The 25,214-nt window shown below is 35.6% G+C and overlaps 1 protein-coding gene across 1 annotated transcript in view; it reads left to right on the top strand.

Moving 5' to 3' along the window:
- FNIP1 (folliculin interacting protein 1) overlaps positions 1-25,214 on the top strand; it is a 142,614-nt gene that overhangs the window by 52,736 nt on the left and 64,664 nt on the right. Inside the window, 1 exon segment of the mRNA XM_020991170.2 lies at positions 16,174-16,300. Within this exon segment, the coding sequence (XP_020846829.1) occupies positions 16,174-16,300 (127 nt within the window).

Below are 25,214 nucleotides of genomic sequence, written 5' to 3'. Positions count from 1 at the left end.
CTAGCTGTAGAAATAAATTTGACTTTTAAAAAACATCATGAAAATCAGCACAGTAAATATAAATATATTTATATAGCAACCAGGGGAAAAGAAGAATTGAAAAAGACTTCAAGTAGATGGTCAGAGATTAAAAGGAGAGAATAAATTCCAGGTATGATAACAGTCCATACAAAGAGATAGAGATGGGAGAGGGAACGTTGTATATAAGGAATAGTAAACAGTAAAAAATAAAATAAGATAAAGGAATGTAAATATTGCTTTTAGTAATAATGAAAATAATAACTAATGTTTAAAAAGACTATCTATGAATAAGAAGCACTTTATTTCAATTCCTGATAGATACACGTGAATTTGACTTTCTGACTTTTGGAAAATGTCTAAAGTAAATTATTTAATGCTAGGGATTTTGATGATATCCTTTCATGAAATGTCAACCTAAATTATGCTGGTTGAATTTGTTTTGTGTGGATTTTAATACATTTGAGTATTCAGGACCTATTCCTTACTATGTTTCTAAGTTTAGTATTATTTTTTACTTTCAGCATATTTATATACATATGTATATATACTCAGAAAAAATCCTTCTGAAACAAAATAGAAACATTTTCTAAAGTTTTGATATGATTTTATTGTTCTTAATTATAATATGGATAACCTGTATGTATCTGAGATTATTTTGACTTGTCCAACCCATATACTTTACATGTAAGGAAAATTAAGCCCAGAGAAAGCAAATAACTTGCCAAGGGGACACAGTAATAGCTAAGATTTGAATTTAGGTCCTCTAGTTCCAAATCTAGTGTTGCTTCTACTCTACCATGTCTATTAGTCTCAGACTTAAAATCTTTAAGTAACAACTTTATAAAGTAAGTAAGAAGAAAAGCAAAATAGAAAGAACATGCACTGAATCCTCCACATAACTGTAAAAGTGATTTTGCTAAAGCAAACTCTTTATCACTTTCCTACTCAATAAATTCTACTAGCTCCTTATTACCAATAGGATCAAATCCAAACTCTTCCCTTTGACATTTTAAAGCCTATCACAGCTTGTCTACAGACTTACCTTTCCAGCTTTATAATATGTTACTTCCCCTTCATGCGTTCTACAGTCTAGCCAAATTGACCTGTTTACTCTTCCTTACATACAACCTTCCCTCTCCCATCTCTGTCTCTTTGTATGGATTGTCATCATACCTGGAATTTATTCTCCCCTTTTAACCTCTGACAATCTACTTGAAACCTTTTTTGATTCTTCTCCCCCTGGCTGCTAGTGCTTCTGTTGTCCTCCCTCCCCAATTATCTTATATTTATTTTGTATATACTTACATATATGTTTTTCTCTCAATAGAGTATAATTCTTTGAAGGCAGAGACTTTCATTTCTATATTTGTATCCCCAGTGCCTAGCATAGCACCTGTATGTAGTAGGCCTTGATAAATGTTTATTGATTGATGAATTAATTCTGAATTATAATGATTAAAGAATAAGGGTATAATTGAAATGATCTGCTTGAAAAGAAATCAAGAAGTATTTATATTTATTAAATGCCTACCTTGTGCCAGGCACTGTGCTGCATGCTGGGCATTCAAATACAGAGAATGAAATAATCCTATTTCTAAGGAATTTACATTCTAATGAGAAAGACAAGTATGAATAAGTGTGTATCTATCAATCTATATGGCATAAATATGAGGGAAATAAATGCACATATATACAAAATAGCTAAAATACAAGGTAATTTGAGAAGGAGAGACTAGCAGTTGGGGAATCGGGAAAGGCTTTATGTAGAAAATGGCTCTTGAACTTCATCTTAAAGCAGTCCTGCACAACTTGGCTTTAGGTAGGGGCCAAAATTAAAATAGTCTAGACTTCTTTAGGCTGCAGATAGGTTAGACTAGTAACAGACTGACAATGGTTAGTTGCCACGATTCATGTGACAAACAGGAGAGTGCGCATTGGCAACCTTACATTTTTTGCGGGCTGCCGGAAATTGTTTGGTGGGCTGCAAGTGGCCCATGGGCCGTATGTTATGAAGACCTGTCTTAAAGGAAGAGATTCTATGAGGTATGGAAAAGGAGGGAGAATATTCCAGACATGTGGTATGGCCAGTGCAAAGGTATGTAGATGGGGAGATAGAGAACCATGTGTAATCAATGAAGTGAGAGATGGAATGTCTTTTATGAGGAATAGAGAGGCCAATTTGACTGGTTCACAGAATGTGGGAGGGTTATGTAATGTCCAGTCAGGCTAGAAAGATAGGTTGGGACTTGGTTGTATGGGAATTCACACACTGATAATAATTTATTCTAGAGGCAATAAGAAGCCACTGGAATTTATTGAGTAGGGAATTGACATGGTCCAATTTTCACTTTAGAATAATCACTTTGGCAGCTGAGTTGAGAATGGATGGAATGGGGAGAGACTTGAGTAGGGAAACAAATTAGAAAGCTATTGCAATAATCTAGGTGAGAGGTATTGAGCACCTGCGCTCAGATGGTGTCAGTGTGAGAAGAAAGGAGTTTGACGTGAGAGATCCTGTGAAAGTAGAAATGGCAAGACTTGGCAACTGATTAGATGTTGTCAAGGAGAGTGAGGAGTAGAGGATAATACCAAGATTATGAACTGGGTGTCTGGAAGAAAGGTGGTACCTTTGAAAGAAATAGAACATTTTAGAAAATGGGTAGTTTTTTTGGGGGGAAAGATAATAAGTTCAGTTTTGGACATATTGAACTTGATATTTCTCTAGGACTTTCAGTTTGAAATATCCGTCCAATAGGCAGTTGGTGATATGGGACTGAAATTTAGTAGGAGAAAGAGTTTTCTGAGACATATGCTTAAGCTAATACTTAAACCCGTGGGAAAAGAAAGAAAACTACAGATTTATCTAGATTTTTTTATCATAATAATTAATGTCTCAAAAGCAATTTAGAGAAAATAACTATCTGTAAAGCACCTTGATAAAAATCAAGATTTTGTGATAGGAGTAAGACTTTAGCTGAAAGAATAGTGTTGTGGAGACCTACAGCTGAAATAATTCATGTTATTATTTTTCTATTACAGGTAGGTGAACATTCCTAAGGCTCAAAAATACTTATAGGAAAGGGAAACCATGAATTTATAGAGCTGTATATAAAATTGAATGCTGTACTCCAGATGTTTTCTGACCAGGACAGAGTGCAATGGGATAGTCACCATCCTTGAATTGAAGGAGGTAGTGCCAAATAAGATCACCTACGTATAAGAAGCTCTCTGATAGAATTTCCATAGGGATTTTCCTTTGGCCCCATGTTCTTTAATATTTTAATCAATGACTTAGGTAGTTATTGATAGCATATTTATCAAATTTGCTATTGATAGCATATTTATCAAATTTGCCCATGAATTCTTCCGGAGTAAAGATGATTGAAACAGGATCCAAAATGATGGTGGTAAGGTAGAGTTAAGGATAGTTATAGAGATAGGAACTGGACTTCTGATTTCTTTGGTTTAAGGAATTCCCTAGTAAGGAGACTCCTACCACAACAGACCAGAAACATTGAGTCTTAAAAGAACTGTTTGGAAAAGAGGTATTAAACATGTAGCCCTCAGGCTACATATGGCCCAGAGCACGCCCAAGTGCAGCTCAACCAGATTAAAATATAATTGGGAAATAGTTAACAAAATAAGTAATAATATGAGAAAACCTATATAATGTTAATGTGTTATTTTCTATGCTTCTGCATATTGACTCAGTTTTAAAATGTAATATTACCTGTGTTTTGTCATTTTGAAACAATTTTTAAAATTAAAAAATTAAATTTTTAAATTTTGTTAAATATTTCCCATTTAAATTTTAATCTGGTTAACAGCACTCCGAGTGTTACGGACTTGGCAGTTTGGTTGACACCTTTGATCTAGAACACTGAGGCATTAAGATACTTACCCAGAATCATACAACCAGAATGTGGCAGAAGCAGGACAAACCCAGGTGAGGTATTCCTGGCTTTTTAAGCTGACTCTCCATCCACTATTCCACACTGCCTCTCAGAATGATAGGCTGAATCTAATTAGGTGAAGATAGAAATAAATGTTAAATCTTAAATTTGGATTCAGAAAGTCAATTTGAATATTTTCTATGGAGAAAACAATGCAAGATAGAAGTTTGTCTACAAAAACCCTGAAGTTTTAGTAGACTAAACTCTCAATAAGTATCAAGAATGCAATGCAGTAATAAAAAAAAATCAATATAATATTAGGTGCTATTAAGAAATCATGTCTGTAATATGAAAAGTGATAATCCAATATTCTGATCTGGTCAGACCATATGTCTAGTATTCTATTCAGTTATGGGCACCACAGTTTAGGAAGGATATTGACAAGCTGGGAAAAAATTCCAGAGGAGAATATTCTGAGTGTCAGCAAACTATGGCCTGTGGGCCAAATCTGGCCTGTTGCCTGTTTTTGTATGATTCACTAAGAATGTCAAAGCCTTTCTTAGTTCAAGAACCATACAGAAGCAGGCAACAGGCCACATAGTTTGCTGACTCCTCTTCTAGATAGTGAAGGGCCCACATGAGAATCAGTTGAAGGAACTGGGGCTGTTTACCTGGAGAACAGAAGACTTGTGGAATACACAATGGCTGTCTTGAAGGGCTGTCATGGAAAAGAGAGGAGACTTGTGCTTTACCCCAGGATTAAAAATCATACATCTAGAGGTGGAGGTGACCTTGGAGGGTACAGCTAGGAGCAGTGAATGGGTAGAAGTTGCAGAGATTGACTTTGTGATCTTATCAGTGTGGGTACCTTCTCCATTGGAGCAGATTTTGACTCATCTGTATTTTGTCATTCTGGGTGACTTTTCTCCATGACTTTTCACAGATCTTTCCAATGTGCTAGAGGTTTTTCGTTCTTTTAGCATTATCAGCACTCCAACTGTACATCTACTGTTCCCCACTTTTATTCTTCTTTTCTAACCATACAAATCTACAGTGACATCTTTTATGCAACTTCACTTTTAAAATAATGCAGTACACCAGATGTGTTCTGACACGAAGATAATACAGATGAACACTTCATCTTCTGTAATACTCTCTCAGCTTATACTCACCATGCATCTTTCCATTGACCTTGGGTAACCTGCAGTTTTGACTCTTTTAAGTTCATGGTGCTGTACAGTTTCAGCCATAAAGTATCACTATGAAAATATTGGGTTTTAGTGACAGGGAGCCCCTTGGAATTATTGAAAGCACTCTATAAATTCCTAAAGGTGAACCAGCCCAGCTCTTCTTCCCGTTCAGCTATTCACCACTCCATTTTCTTTTTCCAGTCCTAGTTCAAGTGTGTGTGTGTGTGTGTGTGTGTAAATTAAACTAATGGTTAACTCATCTACCTGCTTGCTAGTCATGAGTGATGGTAATGATGATAATAATTGATAATAACAGCTGACATTTCCATAGTACCTTAAAGTTTGCAAAAAAATGTGAATGTATGTATGTCACTATGTCTGTGTGGTGTCTAATTTGATCCTCACAACAGCCCTATGAAATAGGTAATTAAGATTTTTTTCCCCCCATTTCATGGATGAGAATAATGAGACTGGGAAAGTTATTCATATTCACACAGCTAATTCTAGGACTAGATTCCAGGAATGTAGACCCAAAATGTGTATTTTCTACATCGCAGCTGCCTACCTTTTTGAACAATTAGTATTCTAAACATTACTACTACTAAAACCTTCAGTATATGACTACTTAAATGAATTCATGATTTCATCAGTTTAGATACTTTGTGTGACAGAGATGGCTTCCTTTTAATAGACAGTCTTTGGGAGGCTATAAGTGACTGAAATATTGGTCACCCTATGACCAATATGGTCATGAGGCTTTCTTAGATACCAATCATGTAATTTGATACCTGGTTCAAACTTGAAGGTTGGTAGATCTGCCACAGCGTATGTGTTTTGCTAGCATAAAATTCAAGAACTCGAAAGTCATAAAAAACAGTGTGATATGCTGCATATAAGACCAGATTTTGAGTCATTAAGACCTGAATGCAAGTCTTGTCTCTAACGTAATTCCCTATTTTCATCAAATTGACAAAGGTGACAATAAAAATAGTCAATGTTAGAAGGACTGTAGGAGGACAAATGCACTAGTACACCATTGGTGGAATTGTGAATTGATCCAGTCATTCTGAAAATCATTTTAGAATTATTCAAAAAAGTCAATAAAATGGTTATACTCCTTGACCCAGCAATCCCAAATTAGTCCCAAAGACATCAGTGACAATCTATAACAAAATAGTCATAGTATCACTCTTTGTGGTGGCAAAAACAAACAATAAACAAACCAAAAAAAAAAAACCTGGAAAAAAAACAGGTGTCTGTCCATTGGGCTGAATAAATTATAACATGAATATAATATTATAAACCATTACTGCACCAAAAGAAGAGACAAAGAGAAGAAATTCAGGGAATTAGAAAGGTTTGTATGAAATGATATAGACTGAAGAAAGCAGAAATGAAAACAACCTATGCAGTGACATAACTGATAGTAGTTTAATAGTTTTTTTTAACAGCCAACTCAGATGAATTTTAATACACAGTCTTAGTTCTGGAAAACTGATAAGGAAACACCTTTCTGCTCTTGGTAGGAAGACAGGTATTAGTGTTGTAGAACGTGGTATATATGTCATACTCTTTTGCAGTGTTGGTTAGCTTTGCTTGGATGTTCTTTGTTACAATGCTGGAGGTCGGGGAGGGTTAAGGGAAAATCACAGTGATATGAAAAACAAAAGACAACAGCAATAGAACTTTTTTGAAAAATTAACCTGTGGTCACCTTCATTCCACAGCTAGGTACTGCAGTAGAACTTTAGTAGAGTCAAACAGAAATGTGACAGGCTTTGTACAAACCGCAAAATAAGATATGCTGCCTTGTAGACCTAAAATCGAAATGAAGGACAAGATGATATGATAAACTGTCAGTTTTTAATAGTTTTATTTTTATTGCTTTTGGCTGCTAAAAGGTATAACAACCATTTAGAAAGTGTGGGATAGAACAATTCAGCAATGTGTAGCTGTGGGGGGGGGTTGTTTTTTTTTAATCGCAAGAGACTTTTGAAATTCCTTGAACATAGATTGAGTTTATGTGTAGTGCTGATAGTCAAACTGATAGAGATGGAAGAGCCCCTTTAGGTGGTGTTTGCCACAATATTTCATAATGAAAGAATAGAGGGATGACTGCTCAGTGAATACAAGGTTGGTTGTTTTATCAAAACCGTTATTGGAGATAGAAATTGAGGCAGAATTATGAAGGTAAAAAAGGGGAGAAATGCCATCAAGTATTTAGTTATATATTTTCAAACTGACTACATTTATGCTTCCAAAAAATAACCAAAGTTCAACTTAGTTCCAAAGTACATTTCCTTCTTCTGCACAATGACACGTATGATGAGAATTTTATGTGGTCTTTTAAAGTACACAGTGCTGATCAGGCTTGTGGAGAGGGTGTCTGTTCCAGCATGGTTGTTTCTATTAACATTCTCTGAAGGTGTTGACATGAAAAACATGCAGAATAGATAAGCCTGGAATAAACTATAAATATAATTTACAGAGGCTTAAAATAGTTACAAGTGATTCATTATCATACAGTTTCGATACCTGTAGTGAAATTTGAAAATAATTCAGTCTTCAGATAATTTTGCTATACTCTGAAACAAATGTTTTATCTTTTTTTGTTATATTGTTTATATTACAGAATTGTTTAATTGTTTCTTTTTTGTTAGGCTGCCTTATCCATGGGCACTTTAATATGCAAGCTGTCGGCCCTTCTAACACTCTGTTCTCACAGTTAACTTGAATTCATCAAGCTCTATGACTCTCATTTCTACTCTACATCTACTCATCTAGGTAGATGGTAACACTATAGACATCATTATTATTCAGAACTGTTCTCTTTATGAGATCTTAACGTCTGAAATGCCCCTTTCTGACTATAATCCCTTTTCTCCTGCCTTTCTTATTCACTCATTCCTCCCAAATAGCATCCTACTCATGAACTTCATTCCTTATGTCTGTTTTTCTGTCTTTTCCCAAATCATGACTCACTTTTCTTCATACCTACTCTTTACTTAATGGTCAGCCATTTCAATAATGTTCTCTCCTTCATCCTTAAATTTCCTTATTTCTCCTATTATTTATCTGAGTCTCAAGGAGGATCATCAAAGGATGAAATTATCATCTTCCTTTCCTTTGCTAACCCTGCCACCTATGCCTTTAACCCTATCGCCTCCTTTGTCTGTTGATCATCTCTGCTTTCATCTCTTTAGTCTCTCCCTCTTTATTTTTTCCTTTTCCTTGGCCTACAGATATACTCAGATCTCTTCTATCCTACACACAGACACAGACAGTCATGCACACACACACACATACACACACACACCCCTTTTGTTTTTCTTAATACCATTTCAGATCATTATTCTATGAGACCATGATTAGTGACTGAGTTCAATTAAGGATGTAGAACATGGTAGTTGAGGAATTTAATGAACTAAAAAACCAGGGGGTTTGAGATAAAATATAGAAAATGCTTTCAGCCCTTAAAAGCACTATTTAAATGTTATTAATTGTTATTAATTGAGGATATGAGACAAGGAGAGCAACCTAAAGGCTATTGTGATAGTCCAGATTAAGGTGATATGAGCCCTTTCCCTTTCTTCTCTTTTTTGATACTCATCTGTGGTGACCTCATCATCTCACAAATATATATTTATCATCTCTATGCTGATGACTCCACAGTGTATGTTTCCAGCTCTGGTATCTCTCCTGAGCTCTAGTCTTGCTTCACTATTTACTGTACATTTCAAATGAGGTATCCTGTAGGCATGTGGGACATGACATCTAGGTGGTGGTTCAGTGGATAGAATGCTAGGCTTGGAGTTAGGAAGTCCTAAGTTCAAATTCAGCCTCAGACACTTAGTAGCTATGTGACCCTGGGCAAGTCACTTAACCTCTGTTTGCCTTAATCCACTTAATAAGGAAATGGCAAACCACTCCAGTATCTTTGCCAAGAAAACCCCATGGACAGCACTGGCATGCTGTGGTCCACGAGGTCTGAAGAGTTGGACACAACTGTGCACTAACTCAGCTTGTCTAAAACTGAACTAATTATCTAAACTGGGGGCAGGAATTCTTACTTTTTTTGTGTGTTATGGACCTCTTTGGAAGTCTGATGAAGTCTGTAGGCCATTTCTCAGAATATTATTTTGAAATGCATAAAATAAAAAGAAATTAATTATGTTGAAATAGTAATCAAAAATGTTTTAAACAAGTTAATGGCTCCCAAGTTAAGATCTCTGAACTAGATTTTGGAGAGCAGGTGGTATAGATTCAAGAGGTTGTATAGGTATAAGTGACAATATTTGGCATTCCTATTTAATATGGGAAATGAAGAGAACCAGGAGTGACAGTGAAGTTGTCAATATCAGGGACCAGAAGGATGAAGATGCCCTTAATATGATAGTTTAGAGAATGTAGATGTTTTGTGAGGAAATGATAAGTTTTGTTTTGGACTCTTAAGTTTGAGATACTTAGGGAATTTCCAGTTGAAGATAATTAGAAGGCAGTTGGTGATAAGGGACTAGAGCTCAAAGGAGAGAAATTATGGTTAGATAACTAGATTTGGGAGGCATTTGAATAATGTTGATGAGCTGATAATTTCACTGAAAGTATTACAGAGAAAAGAAAAAAAAAGGGTCTGGGACAACAGAGCCTTTGGGAAGGGATTTATGGAAGAGAAGATACAGATGGTAATCCAGCAAAGGAAACAGAAGGATCCAGTCCAGCAGGTAGGTGGACAACCATGAGAAAATGGTCTTACAAAAGCTGAGGGAGACAAGAGTCTCTAGGAGAAGGGACTAGGCAGTAGCACCACAAGTTGCAGAGAGAGGTCAAGAATGAAGACTGAGAGAAGACTTCATATTTAGCAGTTAAGTGATTGATGGTGGTAAGAGGCAGTCCACTATGAGTGATTATTGTGGAGTGAAGGTGTAGGTCACAGAAGGTGAGGATTTTGACAAGCCAAGAAGTAAGGGTGTTTTAAGTTACATCAGTAAAATAAATAGAAGTTCTAAAGTACAAAGGGCAGGATTTGTGGAGAGACTGGTTGTCATATTCTGAGTTTCTTGAAATAAGGGGAGGAGTGGTCTGGAGCTGGTAGATAACTGACATCAGAATCTGGATAGAATATTATATATAGACTGAGTGAACTTCAGAGAAAGAGAGATCACTGTGTGGAGGATGTTGGATAAAGAGCTGAAATTGTGCCCAATTCCCCCTCCTGGCCCAGTGTCAACAGGTTATGAAAGAATAATCTAGTATTGAAGAAGGAGAATGGTAACAGATGCAGTTTTCAGGGAAGAACCAAGTTTTTGTGACTTCAAAGATAGTTATCAGCATAAAGATGTGTTTGAGGCTGGCTAGATATAGAGGGTCGAGGTGAGGTTTCATTTACTCTTCAACCAGTAGCCAGGGTTGCTCTGTCAAGGCCAAGGAAAGATCTAGAGCTTATTAATTCTACTCAGACTTGAGGAGCCAGCATCTCTGGAGGTCCAGTTGTAAGTAACAAAGAAAACATCGTTTAGAACATGTATGATGATAAAATGTAGAAGATACATCGTGAAGCAGAAGTGAAGTATAGCAGATGCACAGCCCAAGTCCTATACAGGTATCCATGAAGCAGTAAAATGGCCTCCAGACCATTGTGTAGATACTTTAAGAAAAACTTATGGAAAGACATGAGCAAGAATTGTATAGGATGAAAAGGCATGCATCCTATACAAACCTGGAAGGAATATTGGAGACATCACTTTTTACTAACTTGTCTTGGGACCTCAGTGACTGTACTGTGTTCTCCAGTCAATCCCACAATTGATTTTTTAAAAAATTTAACTCTCTATAAAGCAGCAATCATCAAAACTACTTGGTGCTGGCTAAGAAATAGAGTGGTGGATCAGTGGAATAGGTTGGGTACAAAAGACACAAGAATCATTGACTGTAGCAATCTACTATTTGATAAATCCAAAGACTCCAGCTTCTGGGTTAAGAACTCACTATTTAACAAAAACTGCTGGGAAAAGTAGAAAATAGTATGGCAGAAACTAGGCATAGAGCAACATCTTACACCCTATCCCAACATCAGGTCAAAATGGGTACATGACTTAGATATAAAGGCTGATACTATAAGCAAACCAGAAGAGCAAGGAATACTTTACCTGTCAGATCTACGGAGAAGGGAAGAACTTATGACCAAGCAAGAGATAGAAAACATTATGAAATGCAAAGTGGATGATTTTGATTACATTAAATTGAAGTTTTTGCACAAACAAAGCCAATGTAACCAAGATTAGGAGGGAAGCCAAAAACTGGGAAAGAAGTTTTACAGCCAGTATCTCTGATAAAGGTCTCATTTCTAAGGTATATAGAGAACTAAGTCAAATTTATAAGAATACAAGTCATTCCCCAAATGATAAATGGTTAAAGGATATGAGCAGGCAGTTTTCAGAGGAAGAAATTAAAGCTGTCTATAGTCATATGAAAAAATGTTCTAAATCACTATTGATTAGAGAAATGCAAATCAAAACACTCTGAGGTATTCTTTCACACCTATCAGATTGGCTAATATGACAAAACAGGAAAATGATAAATGTTGGAGAAGATGTGGGAAAATTGGAACACCAGTGCATTGTTGGTAGAGTTGTGAACTGATCCAACCATTTAGGAGAGGAATTTGAAACTGTGCCCAAAGGGCTATAAAACTGTGCATACCCTTTGATCCAGCATGCCACTTCTAGGGCTGTATATGTATCCCAAAGAGATCATACAAATGGGAAAAGGACCCACATGTACAAAAATATTTATAGCAGCTCTTTTTGTGGTGGCTAAGAATTGGAAATTGAGGGGATGCCCATCAATTGGAGAACAGCTGAACAAGTTGTGGTATATGAATGTAATACTATTGTGCTATAAGAAATGATGAGCAAGGGGCAGCTAGGTGGCGCAGTGGATAGAGCACTGGCCCTGAAGTCAGGAGGACCTGAATTCAAATCTGGCCTCAGACTAAATACTTGACCCGCACTAGCTGTGCGACTTTGGGCAAGTCACTTAACCCCGACTGCCTGACTTAAAAAAAAAAAAGAAAAGAAAAAGAAATGATGAGCAAACTGACTTCAGAAAAACCTGTAAAGACTTATATAAACTGATGCTGAGTGAAATGAGCAGAACCAGGAGAACATTGTATATAGTAATAACCACATTTTGTGATTACTGTCTTTGATAGACTTAGCTCTTCTCAGCAATATAAGGATCTAAGACAACTCCACAAAACTCAAGATGGAAAATGCTGTCCACATCCAGAGAAGGAACTATGCAGTTTGAATGCAGATGGAAGCATACTGTTTGCTCTCCTTTTCTTTTGTTGTTTTGTTTTGTTCTTCCTCATGGTTCATCCCATTAGTTCTAATTCTTCTTTACATCATGACTAATGTGAAAATATGTTTCATATGAATGTGTAGGTAGAGCCTATATCAGATTGCACATCATCTTGGGAAGGGGGAAAGAAAAGGAGGAGGAAATTTAAAACTCAAAAGCTTACGGAAGAGAATGTTGAAAAGAAAAATAAATTAATTAATTTTAAAAAAGAAAAAAATAATATCTCTCCAGACTGTCAGCAGGTAAGTCTCAGCTGCCTTCTCACTCTGGAAATTCTCTCAGTGTCTGAGTCCTCACCTAAAACATCCTTTGAACTCCGGTAGCCTCCTTTTCCCATTGTTCAGTTCTTCCCAGAACCTCTGTTTGAGGAAGAGCAGGACAATCATCTTTCTTTCAAAATTGGAAAGCATTCCAGAAAAAATTAGACTCAAACCAGCACTTTACATCATTTTCCATAATAAATTCTAAATGGATATGTGATCTTAATATTAAAGATCATGCTATTCAAAAATAGAACAGGAACAAATCATATACCTTTCATTGCTATGGGAAAAGATACTGCCTTTTTTGCTTGTGTTTGAAATTAAATTTTATTTCTTTTATCAGCAAAAATTCACCCTCTCTCCCTCCCCACTCACCTCCTTTCCCCTAGCTCAGTTGAGAATAAAAGAAAAACAAAACCCTGTTATATACATGTATAACTGAGCAAAGAAACCCCCCCAAAAACAAAATTCTGTAATGGATATATATCTCATTTTGCATCTCTGTCATTGTGTTGTTGTTTAGTCATTTTTCAGTCATGGCCGATCCTTTGCAGTCCCATTTGGGGTTCTTGGCAGAGATGCTGTGGTTTGCCATTTCCTTCTCCAGCTCATTTTATAAATGAGGAACTGAGACAACTAGGAATAAATGACTTGCCTAGGTGTCTGCAACTGGATTTGAACTCAGGAAGATGAGTCTTCCAGACTCCAGGCCCAGCACTTTATCCATTGCACCACCTAGCTGCCCTCTATCAGTAGGCACTGTTGCATACTTAATACACTACAGTATAGTGTAAGCATAACTTTTATATTGCACTAGAAAACAAAAAACTTCATGTGACTTTATTGTAACATTTGCTTCATTGTGGTGGTCTGGAACTGACCCCACGATATCTCTGAGGTATACCTGTATTTGAATTCCCTCTATGAACCCTGATAATGATAGAAATCAGAGGGGATACATGTATCATCTTCCCATATTTGAATGTAAGCAGTATATCCTTATTTGGTCCTTTATCTTTGTTCTCATGTTTACCTTTTTATATTTCTCTTCACTCCTGTATTTGTACTTCAGAGTTTCTACACAGCTTTGGTCTTTTCATCAAGAATTCTTAGAAGTCTTCTTTTTAATTAAAGGTTTGGTTCACCCCCCCCCCCAACTCCGTGGCATGATACTCAGGCTTGCTGGATAAGTTTTTCTTGGCTGTAAGCCCATGTTCTTTGCCTTCTGGAATATTATATTCCAACTTCTCTGCCCCTTTATAGTATTGGCTGCTAAATCATTTGTATTCCTGACTGTGGTTCCCTAGTACTTGAATTCTTTCTTTCTGGCTGTTTGCAGTATTTTTTCTAAGATCTGGAAGCTCTGAATTTGGATATCATATTCCTTGAGTTTTTCATTTTGGAGTTTCTTTTAGGAGACAACTGACAGACTCTTAGTATTTCTATTTTGTTCTTTGGTTCTAAGAGATTTGGGCAGATTTTTTGTTTTAAGATTTCTTTAGTCATGACATTCAGATAACCCAATGATTCTTACATTTTTCCTCCTCTATCCATTTTCTAGGTCAGTTTTTGCTTTGTGATATCTTACATTTCCTCTCTCTCTCTTTTTCTTTTAGTGTTTTTCACTTTGTTCTGATAACTTTTTGTAGTATCATAGAGTCATTTGTTTCTATTTGATTCATTCTAAAAATTTCAGGAAATTTGTTGTTTGGACAATGTTTTCCAATTATTTCTTCCACAGCTTTTATTTCTTTTCTGTTTTTTTCCTCTTGTTCTCTTATTTCACATGTAAATACATTTTTAAATTCTTACTTCATCTCTTTTAAGAATTCTAGTTGGATTTGTGTCCATGTTGTGTTTTTCTTTCAGCCTTTGCTTATAAATATTTTATAGTCATTCTCTTTTTCTGACTTTGTGGCTTGAGTGTCCCTCTCACTTTAATAGCTTTCTACAGAGAGTGATTCACAGATGTGGTACACTGTACATATATTTATATTTTTTTGATATATTGTTCAGTTTTTCAGATTTTTTTTCACTTAAAAAATATTTGTTTATGGGATGGCTCTCTGGAAGGGGTTAGGTGAAACTGGGTGATTGAATTTTGATGATTTGATGATTTAAAATTTAGATTTAAAAAAAATCTAAGAATACCAATAAAAATTACATCTAAAAAGAAACAAGAGAAGCAGGACAGCTTTGAGAGGCACATGTTGCATTTATTATATAATTACCAAAACAAGTTCTACATAATAGCTATGCTTCATTTCATGTATAGTCCTCTTTTTCCTGTCCACTTTGTGCAAATGCTAATTTTATTTTGTATTTAAGTTCAGAATTAACATTTTAAAAAGAAATAGATTTTATTTTATTAATGGAAAAGACATTAAAGAAGCCCTTCTGCTTTGCAGCTGTACTATTCCTTTCTATATGATTTATAGCTAAAACCTCTTGTTTTATCTCTCCCTATCAAATAATAAGCTCCTTGAGTGCAGAGACTGTGTTACTTTTCTGTTTATATCCCCAGCATTTAAGACAGTGTTTTATACATACTAAGCATTTAATATTTTTTTCTTTCATTTATTCATACTTGTAGTGTGCAAACATGAGCCCCCTAAATTATCATCTCTTCTCTAGGCTAAACATCCTCAGTTTCTTCAGTCCTTGATAGACTTACCTGCTGAATTATCATTATTAATTAATGTTGTTTTAGTGATTCTCCATTATACGTTCTGCCCACTGATTATTTAATGTTAGTAATTAATTCCTCTTAATTGCATTTAGGTTTAAGCCTGTGACAGATAACAATAAAAATAGCTAACATTCACACAGCACTTCAAGGTTTGCAAAGTGATTTACAAACATCTCATTTTATCTTACAACTACTCCAGGAAATAGGTGTTTTTATTATTCCCATTTTACAGATGAGAAAACTGTGGCAGGAAGTAGTAGTAGTAGGTGCAGTAGGTGCCTGAGCAGAATTTAAACTCAGGTCGTCCTGCTTCTGGATGCAATGCTTAACTACTGTAGCACATAATCCATAATGTAAAGCTTGTGTGCCAACCTGACTAATATGGAAATGTTATACATGACTGCATATGTATAACCTATATCAAATTGTTTGTTTTCTTAATGACAGGGGAGGAGAGGAAGAGTGGGAAAGAATTCGGAACTCAAAATTTTAAAAAATTGTTAAAAATTGATTTTTCGTGTAATTGGAAAACAAAATATTTTTAAATTAAAAAAGTAAAGCTTGTGTATGCCATTATTAAATATAATCTTGTTTAAATGGTATTACTCTTCAGCTGTGTAACTGAAGACACTTTTTATAAATAGCCAAAATATATGGAACATTTGAGTTGTCTAATATTGTATTCATTTTAGAAAATAATTGTATAGGGTACTTGATAAAATACAAAGCTTAATGGATTTTTGTTTTTCATTGAAGTTGGCCTTTGTCGGAGTTTGATCCAAGCCAGATTCGACTAATCGTGTATCAGGATTGTGAAAGAAGAGGAAGGAATGTCTTGTTCGACTCTAGTACTAAAAGAAAAACTGAGGATATATCTGTGTCGGTGAGCATGTTAACTATTTGATTATTAAATTTAGGATAAATGAATACAAATCATTATTTTTCTTTAGTAGTTGAAATGTGATGGTACCTGTACTCTGTTTTTAAAATTCAAAATTCTGATGCCAGAACTTAAAATCAGTGGTAAAACACTTTTGGACATCAAATTGATGTCTAGTATCAGCATGCTAGAATTTAGAATCGGTGGTAAAACACTGTGAGACATTAGTTGGAAGATTTTCAATTTTAATTAAATTAAACTTTCCAAATTAAAATCCTATTTTCTCCTTTATCTTTTTTTTTCTTTCTTTCCTTTTTTTTTTTTGAGGCAGTTGGGATTAAATGACTTGCCTAAGGTCACACAGCTGGTAAGTGTCTCAGGCTGGATTTAAACTCAGTTCAGGGATGTATCTGCTGTGCCACCTAGCTGCCCCTCTCCTTTATCTTTCAAATTTTTTCTCATCTGTAGTCAGTCAGTAAGCATTTATTAAATGCCTGCTATGTGCTAGGCACTATGGTAAGTACTAGCGATGTGAAGAAAACCAAAAGACAGTCTTCTGCCCTTGAGGAGCTCACAGTCCAATGGGGGAAACAGCATAGAAACAAATACATACAGACAAGCTACATATAAGCTAAATAGGAAATAGTCAACAGAGGAAAGGCCCTGCCTAGATTTAAGAGGGATTGGGGGAAAGATTTCCTGTACAAGGTGGGATTTTAGCTGGGACTTGAAAGAAGCCGAAGAAGCCAGGAGGAAGAAATGAGGAGGGGAGAGTATTCCAGATTTGTGGGACAGCCTGAGAAAATACCTGATGCTGAGTCATGAACAGCCAGAAACCCAGTATCACTAGATCAAAGATTACAAGGAGGGGGTATAGACGGTGTAGATGGTGGAGAACATCTTTATTTTTTTGTTGTTATTATTAGAGCACCAGATTATTAGGAAACATATCAAGGATGGTATCATTTGCTGAAGGTTGTCTAGCTGTGCACACAATACAGAATAATAATAGTTATTTACATAATACTTGAAGGTTTATAAAGCTGTATATCTGCATATATACATACATACATACATACGTACACACACACATACACACACACACACACACACACATACACACACATATACATTTTCATTTAATCCTTACAACAATCCTGTTAGGGTGCTATCCTTATCCCTATTTTACAGATAAGGAAACTGAGTCTGAGAAGGATTAAATGGCTTACTCAGAGTCCCACAAGTATTAAGTATCTAAGGCAGAATTCAAGCCCAGGCCTTCCTGACTTCCAAGTCCATCATTCTATTCACTACACCATCCAGCTTTCTCTTCTGAAATATTTCAGATATCAGTAGTTTTCCGGATGAAAATGTTAAAAAAAAAATCTACTCTGCCTGTTTTGTTCATCAGTGCTATGTTTGATTTGGAAGGGTTGGTACTTGAATTCTACCTTTTGAAAATAATTTTTATACCTTAATTTTAGAAAAGTAATGTCCATAATATTAAATGGAAAGCCAAGTGTTATAGCTTATTTTTCTTGTCACATTATTTCATCCCTCCTATAGTAAAACAAAAGAACAAACAATTTGGCCTTTAGAAAGAAGTAGTAATAGGGGTCTTAGGAATTTTAAATGTCAGTCTTGAATGTGACTCACAAGCTTTTAATTATCAAACTACCTTCTCTTTTACCTTGGAGTGATATTTATATAAAAATGATTAAGTAACAGTACTATGCTAGATTGTAAGCTCATCCTTGTCAATATAGCATCTTATTTACTTCTTCCTCTTCTCCTGGGCTGAGCGTTGGGGTTTTTTTTTTTTGCATATTAGTTAAAAAATGCTTTCTGAATGAATGAGTAAATGGAATAAGTAGAGAAGATAATTGTACATACAAAATAGTAGTTTGTTCTGAAGCCATGCTGCCATGTAAGTGAGCAGAATAAAATTTTTAAATGGCAGAGCCAAGACTAGATTCTTTATCTCCTAGAGTTTGTGATTTTTCTTTTATACTGCTTTGTCTCTCCTAGGGACAGTATTCTGGTTGCATTATAAATGAGAATTCTTCATTAACAGATCCACAAATTATGAAAAACCAGTCTCAGGAAACGTACAAAAGCACGGAAGATGGTTCTTGGGATAAAAGGAAACACCTTTTGCACTTAGTGTAAATAATGAAATTATATTAAGAGAGAACAGTATAATTTTATTGAAATGTAGCTAAAGCTTGTTGGATTTACTTAAACCAGAGAATGGTCTTTGAATAACATAGAAGCCGCTCTCTTGATTAAACAGATAATTTTTAAAGAAATGTTTTTAGTGTTTTAGCTGAAGGAAGGCTATTGTAAAAATTCATTGTTTTGATGAACTTGTGAAAGAATAGTTATATGTATTTTAGTGTAATTTTAGTTTTCATATGATATGTTTTAAATTTTATATTATAATATATGTTGATTAGGTTTTGTCATTATTGCAGAAACAGTTAAAGTATTCACAGAACAAATATAGAATTTTCAGAACATCAGTTTTTGAAGCTAGACTTTAAAAATGCTACTAAGTGCATTTCTGTCTTTTGCGATCTGACTGCTGCGAGCTTACAAGTAAAATACTGATAAAGGAACATGCCACATTTGATGCTGAAAATGTTGAGTTGTGGTTTCTCTAAAAACTTATCCTAGCCAGAAAGATTTAGTGTGGTATCATCACATGATGCTTTGCTGCTCCCAAGACATTGTTTCTGTGTCAAAGATAAAATGCAAAGCTAGTTTCTGAGTTCCTTGTGTAATCATATGATCATTCACATGTTCCATCCATTGTATGCTACATGCAAGAACAAAAAGCTTTGCCTTGTTAGCAATATTACACATCACAGCAGTCCAGCAGATTTCCAGAATTTGGGACAACTGGCATCTACTTTTTAAAGTTGAACATTTAGAGTGTGAGGCAGGCCTAAACTTGCAGGTCTTGATTCAAATATCTAGAATGTGAAATGTGAAAAGTTTAAAAAAATGTATAGTGCTGTTTCCTTTTCAGAATTTTAATAAATATTTTTGTATTTACATATTGAGCTATTTGTGTATTAGAGAGAAATTCTTACAATATCATCAGGTATAGGAGTGATTGTTCAAAAAGAAGGTTAGAAGGCCCTTTTCTTTTCTTAAGTTTACGAGTAGTCTTTAAGTCCCTGGGTACAGAGACTTTAAGGAAAGACTTCCAGAAAGAGTTGTTTGGCCTGTTATTCGGCTTTCCAATCCAAAAAGCTTTCTCCTCCCTGCCTACCTTTTTCTACTTGAATATTAGTCTGCCTGAAATTCTACCTGTTTTGGGGGGAGGAGTTTAATAAACATCATATCATTTATTTATTTATTCATTTATTTAAGCATTTATTATCTCCCCCCTCCAATGATTTGAGGAGTTACTTTAAAGTTGTTTGGAGAGGAATTTGGGAGAGCTTAGGTGAGTCCCTGCCTTTAATCCCCCATCTTGGCTCCACACCCTAGGAATAATCATTTATTAAGATCCTGTGGTATTCCGGGGACTGTGGTAAGTGCATTATAAATATTATCTCATTTGATCCTCACAACAGCCCTGTAAAGTAGGTGCTATTATTATCCTAATTTTACAAATGAGGAAACTGAGGCAAACAGAGGTTAAATGTCTTGCCCAGAATCACATAGGCTTTTGGGGAGGGACAGGGTAAAAGAAAAGAGAGAGAGGATAAACAGGAGAAAATAAAATGGAGGGAAATATTGACAGTTAGGAATCATAACTGTGAATGTGAATGAGATGAAATCAGCCATAAGATGGAAGCAGATAGCAGAGTAGATTAAAAACCAGAATATGATGGTATTTGTTTACAAGAAATACACTTGAAGCAGAGAGACATCCACAGAGTGAAAATAAAAGGATGGAGCAGAATCAAAAGCAGGAGTAGAAGTCATGATCTCAGACAAAGCAAAAGCAAAAGTAGACCTAATTAAAAGAGATAAGCAGGGAAACTATGTTTTCCTGAAAGGTACCATAGGTAATGAAGTAATAGCAGTACTAAACATATGCACCAAGTAGGTCAGGGTGAAACAGTTTCCCAGCCCAGGACAACTTAGGAGGTTGGCAGGAAAGGTCTGTCTCCTTAGGGGTGGTAGGGTGGTCAGACCTGGAGCCCAATGCAGACAGTATACTGCAGGCTGCACCAGGCCCCAGCAGCAGGCATTGGAGGGAGTGCAGCAGCAGGAGAAGCTCTTGGAGCTCTCAACTCACAAAGAGGAGGGGGTTGGACAACTGGTCGAAAGGAGATGACGGGGGCCACTTTGCTAGCATTGGGTGCAGAACTCTGTCACATTGCCCATACACAGTTGTGAGTTGCAGTCCCAGAGCTAAGAGGAACAGTAGCTCACAAACACTTGCAAGTGCAGGAACCCTGATCACAGTCCAGGGCGCAGGGAAGAGTGCTTGTATTCTCTCATATGTTAGAGCACAGACCAAGAAAACGGTGAGAGCACACTTCTTAGATCGTACAACTTGGAAGCACTGAAAACTTACGTGCTTCCATAGCTAGCTCTGAAAACAGCAGCAGCAAGAATGGCCTGAAGCTTGGGAGAGTACCCCCTCAACCCTGAGAGCAGAGCTCAACATTAATATAAAATTATTAGTCAAAAAACAGGCTAGAAAAATGAGCAAACAGTAAAAAATGAACCTGACTATAAAAAGTTATTAAGGTGATAGGGCGGATCAAGACAAACTCAGAAGAAGACAATGAAGTTAAAACAAAGTTTCAAATGCAGAGCTTCAAAGAAAAATGTGATTTGACCAGGAGCCAAAAGAGAATTCCAGGAAGAGGTCAAAAAAGAACTTTAAAAATTAAATTAGAGAGGTAGAAGAAAAATTGGGAAAAGAAGTGAGAGAAGATTGTCAAAAGAGTCAATAAAAGGAGGCACAAAAAAAACCTGAAAAAAATAGCACCTTAAAAATATAATTATCCAAATGATAAAAAGAGACACAAAAAAACCACTAAAGAGGAAAACTCTTTAGAAAGCAGAATTTGTCAAAGGGGAAAAGAGGTGCAAAAGCTAGCTGAAGAAAAGAACTCCTTAAAAATCTGAACCGGGCAAGTCAAAGCTAATGACTCCATGAGACATCATGAAGAGTTCAAATCTAGCCTCAGACACATAATACTTACTAGCTCTGTGATCCTGGGCAAGTCACTTAACCTCATTGCCTAGGGCCCCCCCCCAAAAAAAAAATCTTGAAAGGGGTGGCTAGGTGGCGCAGTGGATAGAGCACCGGCCCTGAGGTCAGGAGGACCTGAATTCAAGTCTGGCCTTAGACCAAACACTTGACACTTACCAGCTGTGTGACCCTGGGGAAGTCACTTAACCCCAATTGCCTTTAAAAAAAAAAAGAGAGAGACATCATGAAACAATAAAACAAAACCAAAAGAATGGAAAAAATAGGAAAACTAAAATGTCTGATCAGGAAAAAACTGACGTGGAAAATAGATGCAGGAGAGATAATTTAAGAATTATTGGATTATCTGAAGTCCATGATAAAGAAAAAAAAGAGTCTGGACAGCATTTTTCAAGAAATTATGAAGGAATATTGTAGCCAAATTCCAGAATTATCAGGTCAAGGTAAAAATACTGCAAGCAGCCAGAAAGAAACAATTCAAATATTAAGAAACTACAGTCAGGATTAAACAGGACTTAGCAGCTTCTACTACATTAAGGGATTGGAGGGCTTGGAATATGATATTATATAAAAATATAAATTACCCAGATTAATAGAAGAAGAAATAAAGTACTTAATCCCATTTTATAAAAAGAAATTTAACAAGCCATCAGTGAACTCCCTAAGAAAAAATCTTCAGGGCTAGATGGATTTACAAGTGAACTCTACCAAACTTTTAAAGAACAATTAGTTCCAATACTATATAAACTATTTGGAAAAATAGGAGAAGGAGTCCTGCCAGATTTCCTTTTATGACACAGATTTGGTGCTGATAACAAATCAGGAAGAGCTCAAACAGAGAAAGAATATTATAGACCAATTTCCCTAATGAATATAGATGCAAAAATTTTAAATAAAATATTAGCAAAGAGATTATAACAATTTATCACCAGTATAATACATATGACCAAGGAGTATTTATACCGGGAATGCAGGGCTGTTTCAGTAGTAGGAAAACTATCAGCATAGTTGACCATATTAATAACAAAACTAACAAAAATCAGATGCTTATCTCAGTAGGTACAGAAAAAGCTGTTGACAAAATCCAGCACCCATTCACATTAAAAACACTGGAGAGCATAGGAAATAAATGGAGTTTTCCTTAAAATGATAACAGTATCTAAAACCATCAGTAAGCATTATGTGTAATGGGGGTAAGATAGAAGCTTTCTCAGTAGGATCAGGGGTGAAACAAGGATGCCCATTACTACCACTGTCATTCAATATTGTACTAGAAGTGTAAGTGTTAGCAATAAGAAGAAAAAGAAATTAGAATAGGCCATGAGACAGCAAAACTATCACTCTTTGTTAATGATATGATGGTGTACTTAGAGAATCCTAGATAATCAACTAAAAAACTACTTGAAATAATTAACAACTTTTAAAAATTGCAGGATATAAATAAACGCACGTAAATTATCAGTATTTCTATATATTACCAACAAAACCCAGCAGCAAAAGATAGAGAAATTCCATTTGAAATAACTGTAGAAAATATAAAATATTTGGGTGTCTACCTGCTAAGCAAACCCAGGAACTATATGAACACAGTTATAAAACACTTTTCACACAAATAAAGTCAGATCTAAAGAACTGGGAAAATATCAATTGTTCATGGGTAGGCTGAGCTAATATAATAAAAATGATAGTTGTACCTAATTAATTTATTTATTCAGTGCCATACCAATCAAACTACAAAAAATTGTTTTATAGAGCTAGAAAAAATAATACCAGAATTCATCTGGAAGAACAAAAGGTCAAGAATGTTAAGAGAATTAATGGAAAAAATGCAAAGGAAGGTAGCCTAGCTATGTCAGATGTAAAACTATATCATAAAGTGGCAGTCATCAAAACTATTTGGTGCTGGGTAAGAAATAGATTGGTGGATCAATGGAATAGGTTAGGTACACAAGATACAGTTGTAAATGACTACAGTAATTTACTGTTGATAAACCCAAAGACTTCAGCTTCTGGGACAAGAAGTCACTATTTGACAAAAAGTGCTGGGAAAACTGGAAAATAGTGTGGTACAAACTAGGCATAGACCAGTATCTCACACCCTATACTAAGATAAGGTTGAAATGGGTACATGATTTAGACATTAAGGGATGATACCATAAGCAAATTGGGAGAGCAAGGAATAGTTTACCTGTCAGATCTGTGAAGGGAAGGATTTATCACTAAACAAGAGAAAGAGAACACTATAAAATGCAAAATGGATAATTTTGATTGTATTAAATTAAAAGGTTTTTGCACAAGTGAAACCTATCCAACCATTAGAAGGAAAGCAGAAAGCTGGGAAACAGTTTTTACAGCCAGTGTTTTTTATAAAGGCCTCATTTCTAAAATATTTAGAGAAATGAATCAAATTTATAAGAAAATTAGTTATTCCCCTATTGATAAGTGGTCAGAAGATATGAAGGCAGTTTTCAGAGGAAGAAATTAAAGCTATCTTTAATCATATAAAAAGGCTCTAAATCCCTATTGATAAGAGAAATACAAATTAAAACAACTTGGAGATACCACCTCACATCTATCAGATTGGCTAAAATGACAGAAAAGGAAAATGATAAATGTTGAAGATGTGGGAAGATTGGAACACTAAGGCATTATTTGTTAGTGGAATTGTGAACTGATCCAGCCATTCTGGAGAGCAGTTTGGGACTATGCCCAAAGAGCAATCAAACTGTGTGTGCCCTTTGATCCAGCAATGCCAGTACTAGGTCTGTAACCCAAAGAGATCATAAAAATGGAAAAGGACCCACATATACAAAATTATTTATAGTGTATCCTTTTGTGATGGCCAGGAATTGGAAATTGAGGGGATGCCCATCAATTGGGGAATGGCTGAACAAGTTGTGGTATATGAATGTAATGGAATACTGTTGTGCTATACGAAATGATGAGCAGGCAGATTTTAGAAAAACCTGGAAAGACTTATGTGAACTAATACTGAGTGAAGTGAGCAGAACCAGGAGAACATTGTACACAGTACCAGTAATATTGTGCGATGATTAACTATGATAGACTTAGCTCTTCTCAGCAGTACAATGATCTAAGACAATTCCAAAAAACTCATGATGGAAAATGCTAACTACATCCAGAGAAAGAACTATGGAGTCTGAATGCAGATCAAAGAATACTATTTTTACTTTTTGTTTTGTTTTAGATTTTCTTTCTTGTGTTCTGATTCTTCTCTCACAACATGACTAATGTGGAAATATTTCTAACATGATTGTACATGTATAACCTATATCAGATTGCTTGCTGTCTTGGGAAGAGGAGGAGGGGGGAGAAAAATTTGGAGCTGAAAATTTTACAAAATGAATTTTGAAAACTATCTTTACATGTAATTGGAAAAGAATAAAATACTGTTGGGGGGGGGAACATACTTGAAGCAGAGAGACAGCCATGGAATGGGAAGGGCCAGAAGCAGAATCAAAGGCAGGGGTAGCAGTCATAATTTCAGACAAAGCAAAAGCAAAAATAAACCTAATTAAAAGAGATAAACAGGGAAACTGATTAGCTGTTGTCCTTCATTCTCTAAGAGGACCAAAATGACATCACTTACGTTGAGGTCAAGTTACATGAACGTGACTAATCAGACCGGTATGAGCTCAGAAGCCTCTACCATAGGTTGGACACAAATAATGTGAACATTTGGAGTGGAAGATGACTCTAAATTTGCACGTCTCA

The sequence above is a fragment of the Phascolarctos cinereus genome, unplaced genomic scaffold (genome assembly GCF_003287225.1).
Source record: "Phascolarctos cinereus isolate Bilbo 61053 unplaced genomic scaffold, phaCin_HiC Scaffold_2;HRSCAF=192, whole genome shotgun sequence".
NCBI classification, from domain to species: Eukaryota; Metazoa; Chordata; class Mammalia; order Diprotodontia; family Phascolarctidae; genus Phascolarctos; species Phascolarctos cinereus.
Note: the sequence above shows the minus strand (reverse complement) of the source record. Positions and strands in the feature narration are given on the sequence as shown.